The following is a 17,943-nucleotide window of genomic DNA, read 5'->3' as shown; positions in this document are numbered from 1 at the left end:
TTAGCTTCTTCTCCTGCATGGCTCCCTTGGTGGAAGCTAGTGTTCTCTCTATTTTTACATTGATGCTAGGGATTTCTTAAGGAAATTATATCTCTTCCTTTCATTCTTGCTACTTCCCCATCCTCTACCTCTGATCTGTCAGTAATGGCAAATCTAAGAAAATGTTTTAAGTTTTGAAATAATGACAGATAGTTTTTCTTTATAGATAGCAAGACGTATACAGAAAGAGGAACATGAGATCAGTCTGAAAATGACAGAGGAGAAGCTTTTGAAGGAATCTTAATAAGAACAAAATGAATTTAAAATTGGGGGAATGAGAGAAGATATAAAAAAGTCGATCTGACAACAACTTAAAACAAATAAAATTGGTAAATGAAAGCAAAAAACAACTTTTGAGAACCAAAAACAAGAAGATATTGAAATGCTATGGTGTAGAAAGAGAATTCTGCATAAATAAAGTAATAGGAAGAGGAACAAAGTAATGGATGAGTGGTGGCATTTGCTAACTGTGTCCAATATACATACCAGGAATTAGGCCGGAAGCTGTCCCCATATCTCTACAGGGCATAACAAATTTTGCTCTTAATAGTAGGAACTGCTTTAGAGGTAAACAGTATAGCAAGGGTTCAGACTTGGGTTTCTTTGACTTTGATAGGGAAATGAAACATACTACAAATAAATCATGGAATTAGGAAAAATCTATAGCTCATGGGAGACCTATACAGGGGAGCTATAGCAATAACTTATATACTGATCTAATTCTGAAGTTAAGTGGAAACATGAAATGTATTTTCTTATGTATTATTTATGTTTGTTGCTTACTAAAACAACTAAAACAGATTAGAACGAATGTAAATTAGCATTATTCCAAATGCAGAGCCATTTAAAAGTATGTTTCTTAGGGTGCCTGGGTGGCTTAGTTGGTTAAGTGTCCCAACTCTTGGTTTTGCCTCAGGTTGTGATCGTAGTACAGTCCTGGGATCTGTCCCTGCACTCTGTTGTCAGTGTATGGTGGAGTCTGCTTGAGGATTCTTTCTCCCTCTGACCCTCCCCCTGCTAGCGTGCTGTTGCTCTCTCTCAAATAAATCTTAAAAAAAAAAAAAAGATGAAATATATGTTTTTTTTCATCTCTCCAGATGTAATTTGATTTAAGGAATAGATTTGATTAATCTATTAGCTCAATTTTGATTCTGTTTGTAGCATCTTACATATTTAGAAAGATTTTCTCAAGTGGAACTAAAATATATGTAGGGAAAGAATTCTTTCCTGAAAAGGCCTTATCATTCAAGATTTTATTTAAAAATATATTTATTGAGTTTCTACTTTGTGCAGTATAAGTACAGTAGGATTTACTACCTGCCCAAAGAGAAAAACAATTTAATTAGACTAAATTATGCCCTGGGGCTCCTTCTGGCCAAATCTGGGACAATGTATATATGAAAATAAATAATTGCCATAAAGAACTATAAACAGGGCCACCTAGCTGGCTCAATCAATAGAGCATATAACTCTTGATCTTGGAGTCATGAATTTGTGCTCCACACTAGGTGTAGAGTTCACTTAAAAAAAAAAAAAAAGAATTATAAACCATTGGCGGGGGTGGGGGAGGAATTAATGAGTCCATACCAGTGATAGATGATAGCTAGGCAGGTGGGTGGGTGGGTGGATGATAGGTAGGTAGGGAGGTAAATAGATAGATAAAGGGAAAAGAGGATCTTGCTTATAGTAGAAGGCTAAGTGCCAATTAGTAAATGTATAGGGATTGTTGGAAGAAAATCTGCATTTTACACAAATTATAAGAAAGATGTGGATCAGGATGGTAAATCTAGGGAAAGTTTTGGTAAAGAGCATGATTTTTGCATGGTTTTAAAATGTTTCGCCACAGATTATTCATTGCAAAGGAAAAATTAGTAGTTATTTTGTATAGTACTGAATAGTACATTGACTGGATGATCAAAATTAGCATCAGTGACGAGCAGATGGACATCTGTGCCTCCAACTGTGATGCTCTTAGAGGGACATATCATTGCTTTTATAGTATTCCTCCAAGAATGCATAATCTGAATCTAATTATATAGAAACATCAAGCAAACCCAAAATAAAGAATATTTTAATGAATAAAAGGAAGGAGTGTGGGACAGTATTCTTCAAAAATGTCCTAAAGGCTGTAGAAATGTTTCAGATTGAGAGAGGACAAAGAGACATGACAGCCAGATGAAATATCTGGACAGGAAGCTGTACTGAGAGGGGGAGAAAATGCTGCAAAGGATACTAATGGGTCAGTTAACAAAATGGGATTACAAATGGTAGATAAATGTTTTATTTTAATATTAAATGTATTAAAATTTAGAACTATACTGTTATTGTGTAAGACCATATCAGGTATTCACTAAAGTATTTAGAAGTAATATACCAAAATATACATAATTTCCTTTTAAATGTTCTGGAAAGTGCTATTTGTGGGAATGCATGTATATATAAATATGTGTCCTTTGTATAATAGGGAAAGGTGAACAAAAGAGAAAGGATTTGGGTAAAATTTTCATGATGAATGTGGGTGAGATATATTTGAAGTTACACAATTTTTATTCTTGCAACTTTTGCAAGAGCTTGAATTTATTTCCAGATTAAAACCTTAAGAGAAATAGTTATGTCTTAGGCATGATGGCAACATAAAAAAGAAGTACAAAGTAATTGACCAAGGGACACGAACTTAGAAAACTAAGATGCAAACATGTTTTACAACCCTCAGAAATTGGTATGTGTTAGCCTCTGCTAGGTGCCACGTGCTTGACCCAAATATCAAATAATAATTTAACAAGAAAGTACACTGTGATTTAAAAATAAGACTAAATTCATTTTTAGCTATTCTGTCTTAACCTGTTGCAAATGTGTAGTACAAACTACTTATGATTCAATGTTTGTGTTACATATAATGGTTTTTACCCCTTTTATTCATGTTAGTATATTAAATTTCACTACAACAATAATGGTAATTAAAACATTTTTTTATTTTACTTTTTTAAGATTTTATTTATCTATTAGAGAGAGAGAGAGAAAGAGAGAACTGAAGCAGGGAGAGGGAGTAGACCCTTGCTGACCCAAGGAGCCTGATGTGGGACTAAATCTCAGGACTCTAAGATCATGACCTGCACCAAAGGCAGATTCTTTTTTTTTTTTTTTTTTAATTTTTTCAATTTATTTATTTTCAGAAAAACAGTATTCATTATTTTTGCACCATACCCAGTGCTCCATGCAATCCGTGCCCTCTATAATACCCACCACTTGGTACCCCAACCTCCCACACCCCCTCAGATTGTTTTTCAAACCCCTCAGATTGTTTTTCAGAGTCCATAGTCTCTTGTGATTCACCTCCCCTTCCAATTTACCCCAACTCCCTTCTCCTAACACTCCTTGTCCTCCGTGATATTTGTTATGCTCCACAAATAAGTGAAACCATATGATAATTGACTCTCTCTGCTTGACTTATTTCACTCAGCATAATCTCTTCCAGTCCCGTCCATGTTGCTACAAAAGTTGGGTATTCATCCTTTCTGATGGAGGCATAATACTCCATAGTGTATATGGACCACATCTTCCTTATCCATTCGTTCGTTGAAGGGCATCTTGGTTCTTTCCATAGTTTGGCAACCGTGGCCATTGCTGCTATAAACATTGGGGTACAGATGGCCCCTCTTTTCACGACATCTGTATCCTTGGGGTAAATACCCAGGAGTGCAATTCAAAGGCAGATTCTTAACCAACTGAGCTACCCCAGAACCCAGGAATTTTTTTAAATCACTTTTTAAAAAATTTTATTAGAGAGACCACAAGCAGGGGGAGTGGCAGAGGGAAAGGAAGAAGCAGGTTCCCTGTTCAGCAGGAAGCCCCACTGGGGCTTGATCCCAGAATCCTAGGATCATGACATGGGCCATCTGCCTTTGGCAGATGACTGAGCCACCCAGGTGCTCCATAATCGAAATTATTTATGTTCATATGTTATATCTAATATAGGGCCTTTAGAATAAGTCATTATTCACAAATTGCAGGAGTACATATTCATTATATTACTAAAGTAAGAATGTATATTGTTTGTAGTACAGGATATTTGGATAGGATATATCCAATCTGTTAGTTCATACTATAACTTATAATAAATATGCCAAATATAAACAATATAAGTAATCTTATGGAAAGACCTAACTAAAAGCTAAATCATCATTTTAATTTTTTAAAAAATTTTTATAAACATATAATGTATTTTTATCCCCAGGGGTACAGGTCTGTGAATTGCCAGGCTTATACACTTAACAGCACTCACCATAGCACATACCTTTCCCAATGTCCATAACCCCACCCCCCTCTTCTGACCCCCCTCCCCCCAAATTGTCATTTTAAAATTAATTTTTCTACCACATTAATTTTTTAAAGGCATGACTGAATTTTTAATTCGAAACTCTAGTAATATTTGCATTATCTTAAAGATATAAGGAAAATCTCAGTACTGGTTTTAATTAAATAGAAAGATCCAATAATATTCTAGGATATTATGTTTGAATTTAAGATAAACACAAAATATGATAATTCTTCTGCCTTCTCCACAATGGAAATAGACACAGATTTGGGGGCACCTGGGTGGCTCAGTTGGGTTAAGTATATGCCTTCAACTTAGGTCATGATCCCACTGGGGTCCTGGGATCAAGTACCACATCAGGCTCCCTGCTCAGTGGGGAACCTGGTTTTCCCTCTGCCTGACGCTCGCCATGCTTGTGTGCACACACTTTCTCCATGTCAAATAAATAAAATCTTAAAAAAAATAAAAGAGGGAGTAGGCAGAGATTTGGAAAGCATTGTAGCAAATGCTGCCTAATACAATTTCTAGTGAATCTGAATATTAGATCTGGATTTTAGTACTCTTTATTCTGTCATTATTGACCAGCTGTATCTATCTTATTTGACTTATGTCGCCAATGGACTTTTCTTTCTAGCTTTAAGAAAACAATTTTAATATCTCTTATGGTTGTCAAAAAGAAGTCCTCTTAATCTGTTGCTTTATCAGTAGATCATATTTAGACATATAGAAGTTCTTTGTGGCTGTTTTTCAAATACTTTCCTTTTTTGTTGGGTTTACATAATAACATTAAGAGTTTTTTTCAGGGTATGAAAAAAGTGTCTCAGTTCTTTGTTTTTTGTTTAGTTTACTGCAGTCCGCTAGTCAGATGTATCATTTTAACAGTAGCTTTTATTTCCCAATCCCCCATGCTCATTTAAGAGACTCATTTTGTGTTAAATGGAATGATCTTGGTAAAAGCACATGATAACTTGTGTGCCTTACCAAAGTCTATCGAAATATTTCAGCTATCAGAACTACTGGAATTGTCATTAAAAACCAAAATAATTCCCGGGTACCTGGGTGGCTCAGTCAGTTAAGCATCTCCCTTTGGCTCAGGTCATGATTTCAGGGTCTGGGATCAAGCCCTGCATCTGGTCCCTGCTCAGCAGGGAGCTTGCTTTTCCCTCTCCTTCAGCCCTTCCCTCCCCTCCAGACCCACTCATGCTTGCTCTGCTTTCACTCTGTCAAATAAAAAATAAAATCCTTAAAAAAAAATAATCCCAGCCCATACTAGATCTACATTAATTTAAAATGGAAGAAGGCTGTGGAATAGGTTCTTTGTATTCAGATAAAGTTTCAAAAAGTGGCAGAGTGGTGTGATTTCTGATCAGTTTTATTTGCCCTGTGATAATAAGTTATAGACTTAGGTGTCAAATTAGCAGTATTGCTGAAAAACTATTTTTACAGATTGGAAGTTTTTAAATGCCTAGCTCCTTTTTCTGTTTCTAGTTGTTTGGTGACTTAACCTGGCTTCTTGTTTCACCATTAAGCATTTAGAATTTTTTTTCTTAATTCAAAAGAAGAAATCTCTCATTGGTGAGCATTTAAATTGTAGGCCAGACTTTGTTTTTAAAATTATCTCAATCCTAGAGGTGTATTGTTCAGTATATACATAAAGTAATACATTAAATTTATTTTATAGTTGTTTCTGTAATTATGCCATCTCTACTCACCATGGTTATAATTTGGTATTAACTTCTTTTTAATGACAGACGAATCCTTAGTACTGTGGAAAAGAGCAGACAGAAATATAAACCAGCTTCTCTCACAGTGGAGTTTGTCCCTTTCTTTTATCGTAAGTATCGATCCTAATTTCTCATTGATTTTGATGTTATTCTGATTATTCTTTATATTCTTATTCTGATTCTACTTGATTCATCTTTGTGTATTTGTAAACTAAAGATTATAAGAACCTATCACTGGAGTACTTGATTCATACTTTGCTATGATTATTGTTCTTCCTCTAGTTTATTGTTCTGAAAGTGTTTTTATTTTGAGAAGAGCTTAATATTGTAATGACTGTAGTATAGGCCTTCTGAATTTTTACTGAAATAAATGTAAGAGTAGCACGGGGGCCCAGCTTGTGCATGGCCACTGCCGGGAAGCCTGAGGCCAGGGCCTCCTGCCCAGGCACTACAGAGCTGGGCTGTGAGCTGGTGGTGGACTCATGGATGAGGCCTCCCTTTTGCCAGTTGGGGCTCAATAGAGCTGAGTGCAGCCTGGGCCCAGGCCACATTTGGGATAGGGGGCTAACAGGCCCACTCACCCCACAGGTGGATGGTGAAGGGGTGATGGTGATGGACACCCTAGAGGAAGAGAGCTTTGCACTGTCCTTTTCCACCTCTGATACAGAATTTGATGCTGTGGCTGGATTTTATTATCATGGATGAAGAATTCCCGTTATTAAAGGAAATTTTTATAGACAGGCACTCCTACCTGTTTGTAATGAGTATATGTCTTTGGTAGAAAAGTATATTGAAGAACATCTGCTAGAGCAGATTCCTGGATTTAACATGTGACTCGCACAGCGTCTTTCTAGCACTGCGAAGATGAAGTAGCTCGTGATATATTGGACATGCTGTTCATGTTTACAGCTTTTCTGGCTTTTTAAAAGAAATGTTTCTGGGTTATAGAGCAGAAAAAGAAGGCTGGGGACTGGGTTTAAGGAGCAATTTAGTGGTGACTTTGTGATGCAACTCATCTTTATCAGCTTCCCAGACAGATCTGAGGCCCTAGGGCACATCTCTAGGCGGGGTGATCATTGTGGGTGTGCCAGCCCATTAGACTGGGGGAGGCTAAAGCTAACGGGACAGAAGAATACATCTTAGAAAGAATGACTCTGTTTTGCAACTGTTCATTAATGTTAAGTATTGTTGGGTTGAAAAGAAAATTACCTGACCCTCCTGGGACCTGTTTCTCCCGTAACACCTTCTTGTATTCAGTGACCGTGTTACTCCTCCCTGTAGTAGACACCTTTCTCAGGACTTTTGAGTCACGCTCAAAGGCCAGCATTCCACCTGGGGGCCTCTTCCCCATTGTACATGTTGGTGTCAGTGTTTTTCACCATCACCAACCTTCTTTGGCCCAACAGGCTTTGCATGTCCCAACAGGCATTTTGTACACTCCGGTTTTTATATGTATCAGAATTTTAATCCTGCAGTCTCACTGGGGTTTTTGACTGGGAGTATTTATCCAGGCCATTAAGCCAGCTGATCATCCTGAAATTTCTGAAGCTTCTCCTGTAACAGTTAGTCTTGGCTAAAGAATCAAGTGAGGGAGGTGGGCCTTTACTCAAAAGCTACATGTGAAGATAAGTTTGTAGTCTTATATTTACAATCCTTGTGTCACTGTCTTCTGCTGGTCCTGATGTAGTTCTACTGTTAATTGAACTCATTGTAAGAATTTTGAAAAAAATGTTTTTATAGATGAATACTCAGGCTAACGTAGTAGATGTAATCTTGGAACTTCCATGATCACCCACTTGAAGATCAAATTAATATATGCTGTGTGCTTTTTAGTTATTAGTACTATGAAAGCAAAAATGCTTTCTGCCTTGGTGTTTCTATGTTAATAAGCACTAGTAAATGTATACTTCTGCTGGAGGTAAGTTAAAAGGTATCCTTTTCTTATAGCACGTTAAGTGTTTGTGTAGGTTTGCTAAAACCCTTGCTGTATAAACAGGTTCATTAGGTTTTCTGTTGAGGTAAGGAATTCCTTCTTCCTGTCAAAATCTACCAAGATGGTTTCCATGGGTGTAGCCAGGTCAGCATGAGTAGGATACAGCAAACAGCTTTACTGTTCATCTATTTGCTTTGATTCAGTTCAGTGTTTGAAAGAACATTACTGACCAGAAAACATGATGTCATATCTCCAGAAAGAAGAACATAGTTGTTGAATTCCTGATGTGTTCTCCTTCTTTCTCTAGCCATACACACACACACCCCCATACCCATATGTGTATATATGTATATAAATTTTCTGCTTATTAATTTTTAAACCTTTTTATTTATTTATTAAACCTTTTTATTTATTTATTTTTTAAGATTTTATTTATTCATTTGTCAGAGAGAGTGAGCACAGGCAGACAGAGTGGCAGGCAGAGGCAGAGGGAGAAGCAGGCTCCCCACTGAGCAAGGAACCCCATGCGGGACTCGATCCCAGGATGCTGGGATCATAACCTGAGCTGAAGGCAGCCGCTCAACCAACTGAGCCACCCAGGCATCCCTTATTAAACCTTTTTAAAGTAAAAATTCTTTACTGAATTTTCACTTGGCTGTTTTGATTTTAAAGGATGATCTATAGCTTATGTGTTTTTTAATGTGTTTTCACTTAAATAGTTACGTGAGTTAAAAAAATTAAAAAAACACCTTAGGAGTAACAGGAAGACATTAGGAGAAGGAAAGGAAAAGTGAATTGCGGGAAATTGGAGGGGGAGACGAAGCATGAGAATGTTGGGTCCCCCAATAATGGGTCAAAGGAGCGAGACTGATACAAAGCGAAGGTCAAGCAAAGCTTTATTTCACACCAAGCATCAAGAATCAAACCGACCGTCAAACAGACTGGTCGGGCCGTCCCTTATAGAAAGGGCAACCTCTCTCTTCTTTACAGACGAGCTTTTAAGGGCAAAGGCCATGTGGTTGGGCCTGGCCACGCACTCGTGACCAATGAGATTGTAACACAGAGAAAGCTGTACAGTGCTGTACAGTCCTGCTAGGTCACACATAAGTGACCAATTGAATTACAGTTTACCCTATAGTAGCTATTTGAACTAGCCTATCACCTTAGTCAGAATTGGCACCCAAAAGACGGGCAAAAGGCGGGGCCCACACTCCTTGGTAGCTCTGGAGACAGTATGCATGCTTCACTGATTGGATGTCTCCACCTGACCCGACTCATCCCTGCATTCGGGCTGTTATCTCCACCTGACCTGACCCACACTTGTATTTGGGCTTTGTTACCGGAGACTGGTTTCCCAGACTTGCTTTTTTTTTTTTTTTTTAAGCTTTTTATTTATTTGTCAGAGAGAGAGAGCGCGCGCGAGAGCGAGCACAGGCAGACAGAGTGGAAGGCAGAGTCAGAGAAAGAAACAGGCTCCCCACGGAGCAAGGAGCCCGATGTGGGACTCGATCCCAAGACGCTGGGATCATGACCTGAGCCAAAGGCAGCTGCTTAACCAACTGAGCCACCCAGGCGTCCCCCAGACTTGCTTTTAAGTAAGCTCCTGGGTCAGTTTAAGTTTTACTGCATAAACAATAAAATGGCTGTTCAACCGGGGTGGGGCCACTCTAGCTGAATAGGCCCTTTACAGAGACTGTGGATTCTGAGAAAAAAACTGCTGAGGGTTTTGCAAGAGAGGGTTTGGGTGGGGGGGAAAGGTGAGCCTGGTGGTGGGTATTAAGGAGGGCATGTATTGCATGGAGCATTGGGTGTGGTGCATGAACAGTGAATCTTGGAACACTGAAAAAATTAAATAAAAAAATTAAAAATTAAATAATCAAACTAAAAAAAAACTTAGAAGAGATTTGGCTATTATAGGTGTGATCTATGTGGATTTAATTTTCTTTCTTAAAAAATGGTTATGCTTGGGGCGCCTGGGTGGCTCAGTGGGTAAAGCCGCTGCCTTCGGCTCGGGTCATGATCTCAGGGTCCTGGGATCGAGTCCCACATCGGGCTCTCTGCTCAGCAGGGAGCCTGCTTCCTTCTCTCTCTCTCTCTGCCTGCCTCTCAGTGTACTTGTAATTTCTCTCTGTCAAATAAATAAATAAAATCTTTAAAAAAAAAATGGTTATGCTTTAGTCAAGAATATGGAAAATATTGCAGAATATATACAAGGAATACCTTGTGTTTCCTACTCTCATTTGTCAGATCCTGCCGTAACATTTGGCCATATTTGCTTTAGTTCTCTTTTCTTTTTTTCCTAAGAATTTAAAACAAAACAGAAATAGCTCTTTTTTTTTTCTTTTTGCTTTTGTCGATTGGAAATGAATATACACACATTAAAGGTATGATTTTTTAAAAGAGAGAGAGAAATAGTGCTTTGTTTGAGTGCCTGGTGAAGATGATTGCAGTGCCCACTCTGTTTGACCACCAATAGTAATATTGGCTTCAGCTAGATAATCAAAATAGGCTGATTTCTGGATTCTATTTTTTTGTTCCACATAGCTGCCCTTATGATATTACCACACTATATTGATTGTTGTGACTTTATGCTAAATCTTGAAATCATGAAGTCCTCTAACTTTGTTTTTCTTCAAAAATTTTTTGGCTGTTCTGGACCCTTTACATTTTTATATGCATTTTAGAAACCAGTTTTTAAATGTTTTTTTACAAAAACGCCTGCTGATATATTTGTTTGGGATTGTATTGCATCTAGGAACTGTTTTAGGAGAATTGACATCTTGAGAATACTGAGACTTCTAGTGCATGAATCTGATAATCTCATTATTTGTTACTTATTTCTTCAATCAATATTTTATAGTTTGCAGAATATAGATTGTGCACATATTTTGATAGTTTATCCCAAAGAAGTTATCACAGGTACTTAGAAATGTGAAGTCTTTAAAATAAACTATTGTAGATTTTATAAAAGGTGAGTTTCATTTTCATTTCCTATCTTTAATAATGACATTTCCCTTTTTACCCATAGTAATATTCCTTGCCTTACCTTGATAATATTTCTTGACTGTTTTGTCAGATACTGACATAGCCCCTCCAGCATTCTTATGATTAACGGTTTACATGGTATATCTTTTTATATCCTGTACATATTTTCTGTGTGTCTCCTGTGGCTGATTAGAACTCTTGTCTTCTTGCAGCTCTGTGTAAAATCTCACAGTTACTCAGCTTAAAACTTCTTGCTAGGTTTTTTCCTGCCTTGTGGGATTTCACAGTATCATATAAGATTGATACTTTGACTCAAAGTGAGTCCTACTAATATTTCTGGAGTGCTTTCTCTTTATACCTTCCACTCCTGTACTGCATGCCTAGGCCTTCTCAAACGTTTCATCTGCCTCCTAACTCAGCAAAGAGTCATCTTCCCTTTTCTGTGCAGTTGTTCTGAGTGTATGTACAGCAGAAAGCTGAGATAATCATTGAGCTTATTTGTTTCTCTTGAGAGAAGGAAAGTTTCTAGAGTGCATTAATTTCTACCTATACTGTCTAATTTTCTAGTTATTTCTAGGAGGAAGCCATGGATAGTGACAGTTATTCCAGCATAGCTGGAATCATTTAATTTTTTAAATGTAGTTTTCTGTCAGTGTATTTACCTCAAAGCTGTTTGTTTTTGGTAATGTTTATTATGTATAAAATTGAAATAATTCTGTTGTTACACCTTGTCTATGATATATACAAAAAATATTCATTACTGGGTTATTAGACTATCAAAATGAAGAGGAAAATCATAAAAGTTTATCAGTAAAGAACTGGTTAAGTAAATTAAGGTACATCATTGTATTGGTCATAAAAATGAATAAGGAAGATAAAATATGTAAGATACCCAGTATATATTAGTGTTAAAAACAGAAAACATGATGCAGTGGTATATATACTTTTTTTTTTTTAAGGTGTGGGGAGCATGGTATATTGAGGAATAGGTTTGGGGGAGACTTACTTTTGGTCACAGTTGTTTCATGCTGTTTTAATTATTCTTTGTCATGTGCATGTATAACCTTTTGAAAACAATAAAATACTTTATAATATTAAAAGAAAGGTTATTTTTGGTACCAGAACTTTAGAATGTTTGCCTTGGAATAAACCCAGGAAATCTTTTCATCCAATTATTCCAATTTTATAGTTGAATAATTATTGTCAATTATACTAATAAGAGGAAGTAGTAGTAGCAAGAAAACACATCTAATTTAATGTCAGATTTCAGTTAGCTTCTAGCCTTGTCACTTAGCAGCTCTGTAACTTTAAGACCTTTTACTTGCTCATTTATAAATAAGGGCAAAACATCCTCACATGGAGTATTATGAGAATTAAATGAGATAACATAACTAATCTAAACTACTACCTGGTAGATGGTTTCTGTTTTCCTTTATTATGAGAAAATGCGTATCAACCTTGCCTTTTAAGGAATTTTAGCCTTTTAATAGTTTTTAATGTTTCAGTGTCAGACATTCCTTAGAGATAAGTCATACTGTGAAGGAGAAATCTTACATGTTTTATTTGTGTATTATATTCACAGAGTGTTTTCAGGAAAGTGAACATCTCAAGGAAAGTCTCAAGTGTTGCTTATTGCACCTCTTTGGAGCCATTGTGGCCGGCGGGCAGGTGAGGAAAGTGTTGAAAGTTAATATTTTAAAAAATAGTTAACAGTGCAAAAAGTTTTCTGTGGATTATTTTTTTTTTAAATTTTTATTTATTTATTTGACAGAGAGAGATCACAAGTAGGCAGAGAGGCAGGCAGAGGAGAGGGAGAAGCAGGCTCCCTGCTGAGCAGAGGGCCCAATGCGGGGCTTGATCCCAGGACCCTGGGATTATGACCTGAGCCAAAGGCAGATGCCTAACCCACTGAGGCACCCAGGCACCCCGATTTCCGTGGATTATTTAATTTATTCTTTGATCTTTTATAATTTCATGAACCACACAGATATTTTTCCGAGTTTATAGCTTGTTTAAAACTAATCTTTTATTTAAAACGTCTTTAAAAACCTAATAATATTAGCACTAACAATAAAATTGCTAAATAAATAACCATATTTAACAATATTTTATTGTAAGTTCTTAGTTGTGTTGACTTTAGCTACTAGTTCTTACCTTAAATAAATAAAATCACCGCTTGTTATGCTACATGATGAAATCAAACTCAAAATTAAGTATATCTGAGTTAACCACTCTTCTGTCTATGTAATTTCTAAATGCATATATACAAGGTTTATGTGCTTTTTTTTTTTTCAACAAACCCAACCAGCTTTTTATTACTCATAAGAAAGAAATTTTAGTAATACTTACTTCTTTATTTTTGAAGGTGAGTATCTTATAAGTTGTCTGTGGTAAACTTTGAGTATAAGTACTCGTTGAAATAGAATTATAGTTCAGAAAGAACTTCCTCTATGTTTTCTTTAAGTACATAGTTTAGATCAGAAGTTTCTAACCCCTTTTGTCCTGCATAAAGCCCTTTGTTGGAATATTTCAAATGCATGCAATAAAATACATAAGATTGGAAAAGAAACTAGTTATGCTAAAATGCAGGTACTAAAATATTAAAATAAATTTGTAACATAGTATTGTGTTTTTATAACACACTAAAGAGATAGAGCAGCAAGTCTAGTAAGTAATAAATGTGATTTCATAAAAAAGACAAACATGATGTTTCAAGACATTGCAACAACTATAAAAGATGAAAATATATAGGATTTCTTTTGGTTAACAAAATTTCCGATATTGCTAATAATAGTATTTGGGTTTCCTAGAAGCCTACCTTTCTTTTTCCTCTTCACTCTAGTAGAAGAGTCTTTTTTTGTGAGGGGGATAATGACTAGAATCTTACTTTTCAGTTTGTTTGCTTTGTCACCTTCCTTTATTAGTTGATAATCTTCTTTTGCATCAGTATCTACTCATTTCCATCATTTCTCTGCTACTAAAAATAAGAATTAACAAGTATACATGAATAAAATTGGAAATGACGTTGTTTTTGACTAGTGGAGAAGCTGGTTGGATCCCGTTACCATTTTGAACACACAGAGACTTGTTTTTGTTAGTGCCTAGGGGTTATCAAGCCTTGAGAGACCTCCTGTAATTAAAACTCACATAGAAATCAAGAGACCTTCAGTAATTAAAACTCACACAGAAATCAAGTAGATACTTGAAGCCCAATTTATTATTTTATATAGTAAAAATACTCAAAATCCTTATAATCAGGTTATATAGCTGTACTTGTAGCTATTTTGAGGTCAGAAGTTTATTTATTGAATATAGAGTAAGTACAGGGATATTTAGAGAGATGTTTAGATGAATTGAATATTTAAAGGTGTAAATGGCAGGAAAATTGAATGGTATTGGCAAGTTCTAAGTCCTTTCACTCCTAAATGGCAGGAAAATTGAAGTCCTGTGACTGGTCTCCCTTCTCCAAGCATCATGCCTGGACTTCCCGTTGACATAGGTGTTGTTTTGCATTATGTTAAGAGGATAAGCTTTAGAGACAGACTGACAGAGGTTTGAATCCCATGTCTGTCTCTCGTAATGTGACCTTGGATAAACTATTTACGTGTGTTTTAATTTCTTTCTTTACATGTGTTTTAGTTTCTTTATAATAAGAAAACAGTAACAATTACAAGATAGTCATAAGGACCAAATGACACATGATATATGTAAAGTGCTTATAAGCGCTCAGTAAGTCACAGATCTATCAGATTTGTGATTCCCATAATTAGTAGTAAATACTAAAACTAGAACAGCTTAAGTTAGAATTTTTACCTTTTTCTTTCATAAAAAAATAAAGTAGCAGGAAGTAGTCCAGAGTTAATCTGGTGGCTCTGGGATCTTCAGAGGATCCAAGTTCCTTCTGAATGTCAACTTGTTATTATTTCTTTTGCTACATGCTTAGCTTCAGAGTTCTAACCATTTGCATTTGCACTTTGGGCACAAAAATGGAGGGGGAGATGAGGAGGGAGACTAATGGCACGGGTCAGCTATCTTTAAAGGAGACGCTGAAAGCTGACACTCATCTTTTTAAATCTCATTTGGCAAACTCCATGAGATAACTGCAAACAAGGGAAATACGTCCAAATAATAACTTCGATTAAAAAAAAAACAAACAAAACTTGCTTCCTCGGCCTCTTTGGCCACAAGGGAGGTTAGGAAATATAATCTTTATTTCTGCTAGCCTCTTGTCCACCAAAACATCAGGGATGCTTTTAATAAGGAAGTGGAGGAAAATGGATGTTGGATGCTCTGTGGACAGTTTCTTCCATTGTAGCCCTTGTTACCGCTATTATTTATTATATTGATAATAATAAGCTCTAATGGCCTAAGTGCTGTTACTTTCAGATGATTTTGCATCATTATGTTTGGATTCATTCTATATCAATTTAACAGTTTTAGGCAATATATATTATTTCTAAGTTTAATGGATCACCTTGAATAGCTACCAGTTATTTAGAATTTCAGAAATATGTTTGTAGAACCAGAATCAAGCCAGTCCTCTTATATCTCTATGTCATTTGGGATGAATTTGCTATAAGCAACATAAAACCCTAGAGGAGCTCAGCCAAATTGAGAATTTTGGATTTTTTTGTTTGTTTGTTTGCATTAGAAATCTAGATGTAGGCAGTTCTGGGCTGGTACAGCAGCTCCATGGTATTGGCAAGGACTAAGTCCTTTCACATTCCTCTTCTTGCTCTCTTTAGCCTGTTACTTTAGTTCTTGGGTTTGTTTCTTCATGACTTAAAGGTGGCTCCAAACATGGAATCTGCATTCTAGGCAGGCAAAAGATGAAAAGGCCAAGAGCAAAGGGTCCTTCTGTTTTTATCTGTCAAGTTGTATTTCCTTCATAGTCTACTAGCATATATTCTTGACCAGAACTATGACCCATGGCTACTCCAAGCTGTAAGGGAGGTTGGTAAACAAGTTTTCTATGTAGGCAGATTGCTACCAGAATAAAAATGAAAATCTAGTAATCTAGCAAGGAAATGAAAACTTAATATACATAAAAACTAGCAATGTCTATCAGGTATGCGCTTAAAATTTTTTATGTTGATTTATTAAAAGAAAAAGTCTGCAGGGTCTCCTGGGTGGCTCATTCATGAAGCATCTGCCTTCAGCTTGGGTCATGATCCTGGGGTCCCGGGATTGAGCCCCGCATCAGGCTCCCTGCTCAGGGGGAAGCCTGCTTCTGCCTCTCCCACTCCCCCTGCTTGAGTTCCCTCTCTCGCTGTCTGTCAAATAAATAAAATCCTTTAAAAAAGAAAAGAAAGTCTGCAGATTTATTAAACTTTATTTTTACAAACATCCAGAACTTCAGTTTGGTTTGGGTTTCATGTTTATTATCTTTCATGTTTCAGAGGAATGCTTTGCAAGCAATTTCTCCAGCCACCATGGAAGTTCTCATGAGAGTTTTGGCAGATTGTGATTCCTGGGAGGATGGAAATCCTGAAGAAGTGAGTAGGAAGATAGAACTTACTCTGAAGTGCCTTACAGAAGTGGTCCATATCCTTCTCACTAGCAGCTCGGATCAACGTCAGGTGGAAACCAGCACTATTTTAGAGAACTATTTTAAATTGCTAAATTCAGATCATTCAGCTTTACCTAATCAAAGGAGATCCAGACAGTGGGAAAGCCGGTTCATAGCTCTGCAGATCAAAATGTTGAGTAAGTATTGCATAAAATTTATTATACTCCATTTTCTCTGAGTCTGTTTTTTTAGACTTATTTGAAATTCAAGGCTGTCATATAGAAGTATTGATTGTTTAATTCACCTATTATGTAACTTGAGATTATGACTTTAAAATAATTAACATGGAATCAATTTGTTTGTAGCATCTTTGCTTTAACGAAATTGAGCCTCTATTGTTTTTTGAAAGTGTATTCCATTAAAAGCATCACTGTTAAAAAGAAAGTCAGCTATTATTTTCAGATTCTAGGAAAAGTAAGTTTCTAGGAGATGGCATTTGTGTTGTCTAACTTATGGCAAGAGTAACATATGGCAATATTATGTGTCCTTCTATAAATCTCTGTAGATGTCACTTTAACATCTATCCTTTCTTCAGAGGGTCTCTATTTGGTTTTTCTCAGAGCCTCTATGTATGTGTGTCTTGTTTCTCTGCCCTCTCTTTGTTTTCTTGGTTTTTCTCTGTAAGCACTTTCATCAGTATATGTGATTTCTTACTGCATTCCCCTGTTAGATTGATAGTACAAGTATTATTAATTGAGTTTCTTTTTATAGAAATAAAATATTTTCATTATGGCTGTACTAGGAAATTTGGATAAGAAGTTTTTTATATTCTACAACCTAGACATAACCGACATTAATGGTTTATTATACAGCTCTAGAGACTTAAAAACATGGTTGTACGAGGGTGTGTGTGGTATCCAACTTAAAAATATTGGACATCAAAATCTTGGTGAAACTTGATCAGTGCACAACAAGAGACTTTGTTTCTGTAAGAAAATAAGATTCCTTTTATCTAGTTTCTGTTCTCTTATAAAACATGTTTTATAATTGTATAAATTATAACTTTCTAAGAAAGTTTGAGTCTCTATTGAATGGACTTCTTATTTATTAAGGACTATTGTATTATTTATGCCAGTTATCCCTTGATTTCTGAATGACAGTATCTGTTCAGTAGGAAACAAGAGCAAACCATCATGAATGGATTGAATCCCTAAGTCTTATTTTCTGGCCACATGCTAATTTTATACTGTATAAATGAGACTGTTGCAGAATATAACTAACTAGGTGTTGCTTATTAATAGCGAGTTGGAAACCACAGTTAGTTATACTTGAGCATTATAATGGAAGAATAACTGTAATCTTTGGGAAATATGTATCACTCTTATGTAGAAAAACAAATATTTTTAATAATAAACTATAAAAATATTCATTTTTCTTA

General features: G+C 36.1%; 1 protein-coding gene and 1 pseudogene across 8 annotated transcripts in view; both read left to right on the top strand.

Moving 5' to 3' along the window:
• The window catches only part of NBEAL1 (neurobeachin like 1), a 219,410-nt gene that overhangs the window by 59,082 nt on the left and 142,385 nt on the right, over nucleotides 1-17,943 (top strand). For all 8 annotated transcript variants that reach the window (XM_059168361.1, XM_059168360.1, XM_059168359.1 and 5 more), the window contains 3 exons: nucleotides 6,106-6,188; nucleotides 12,579-12,664; nucleotides 16,396-16,702. In XM_059168361.1, the coding sequence (XP_059024344.1) occupies nucleotides 6,106-6,188; nucleotides 12,579-12,664; nucleotides 16,396-16,702 (476 nt within the window). The remainder of the gene's footprint in view (nucleotides 1-6,105; nucleotides 6,189-12,578; nucleotides 12,665-16,395; nucleotides 16,703-17,943) is intronic.
• LOC131827554 (ADP-ribosylation factor-like protein 2-binding protein) lies at nucleotides 6,201-9,728 on the top strand (annotated as a pseudogene).

The sequence above is a fragment of the Mustela lutreola genome, chromosome 3 (assembly GCF_030435805.1).
Source record: "Mustela lutreola isolate mMusLut2 chromosome 3, mMusLut2.pri, whole genome shotgun sequence".
In the NCBI taxonomy this organism is placed as follows: Eukaryota; Metazoa; Chordata; class Mammalia; order Carnivora; family Mustelidae; genus Mustela; species Mustela lutreola.
Note: the sequence above shows the minus strand (reverse complement) of the source record. Positions and strands in the feature narration are given on the sequence as shown.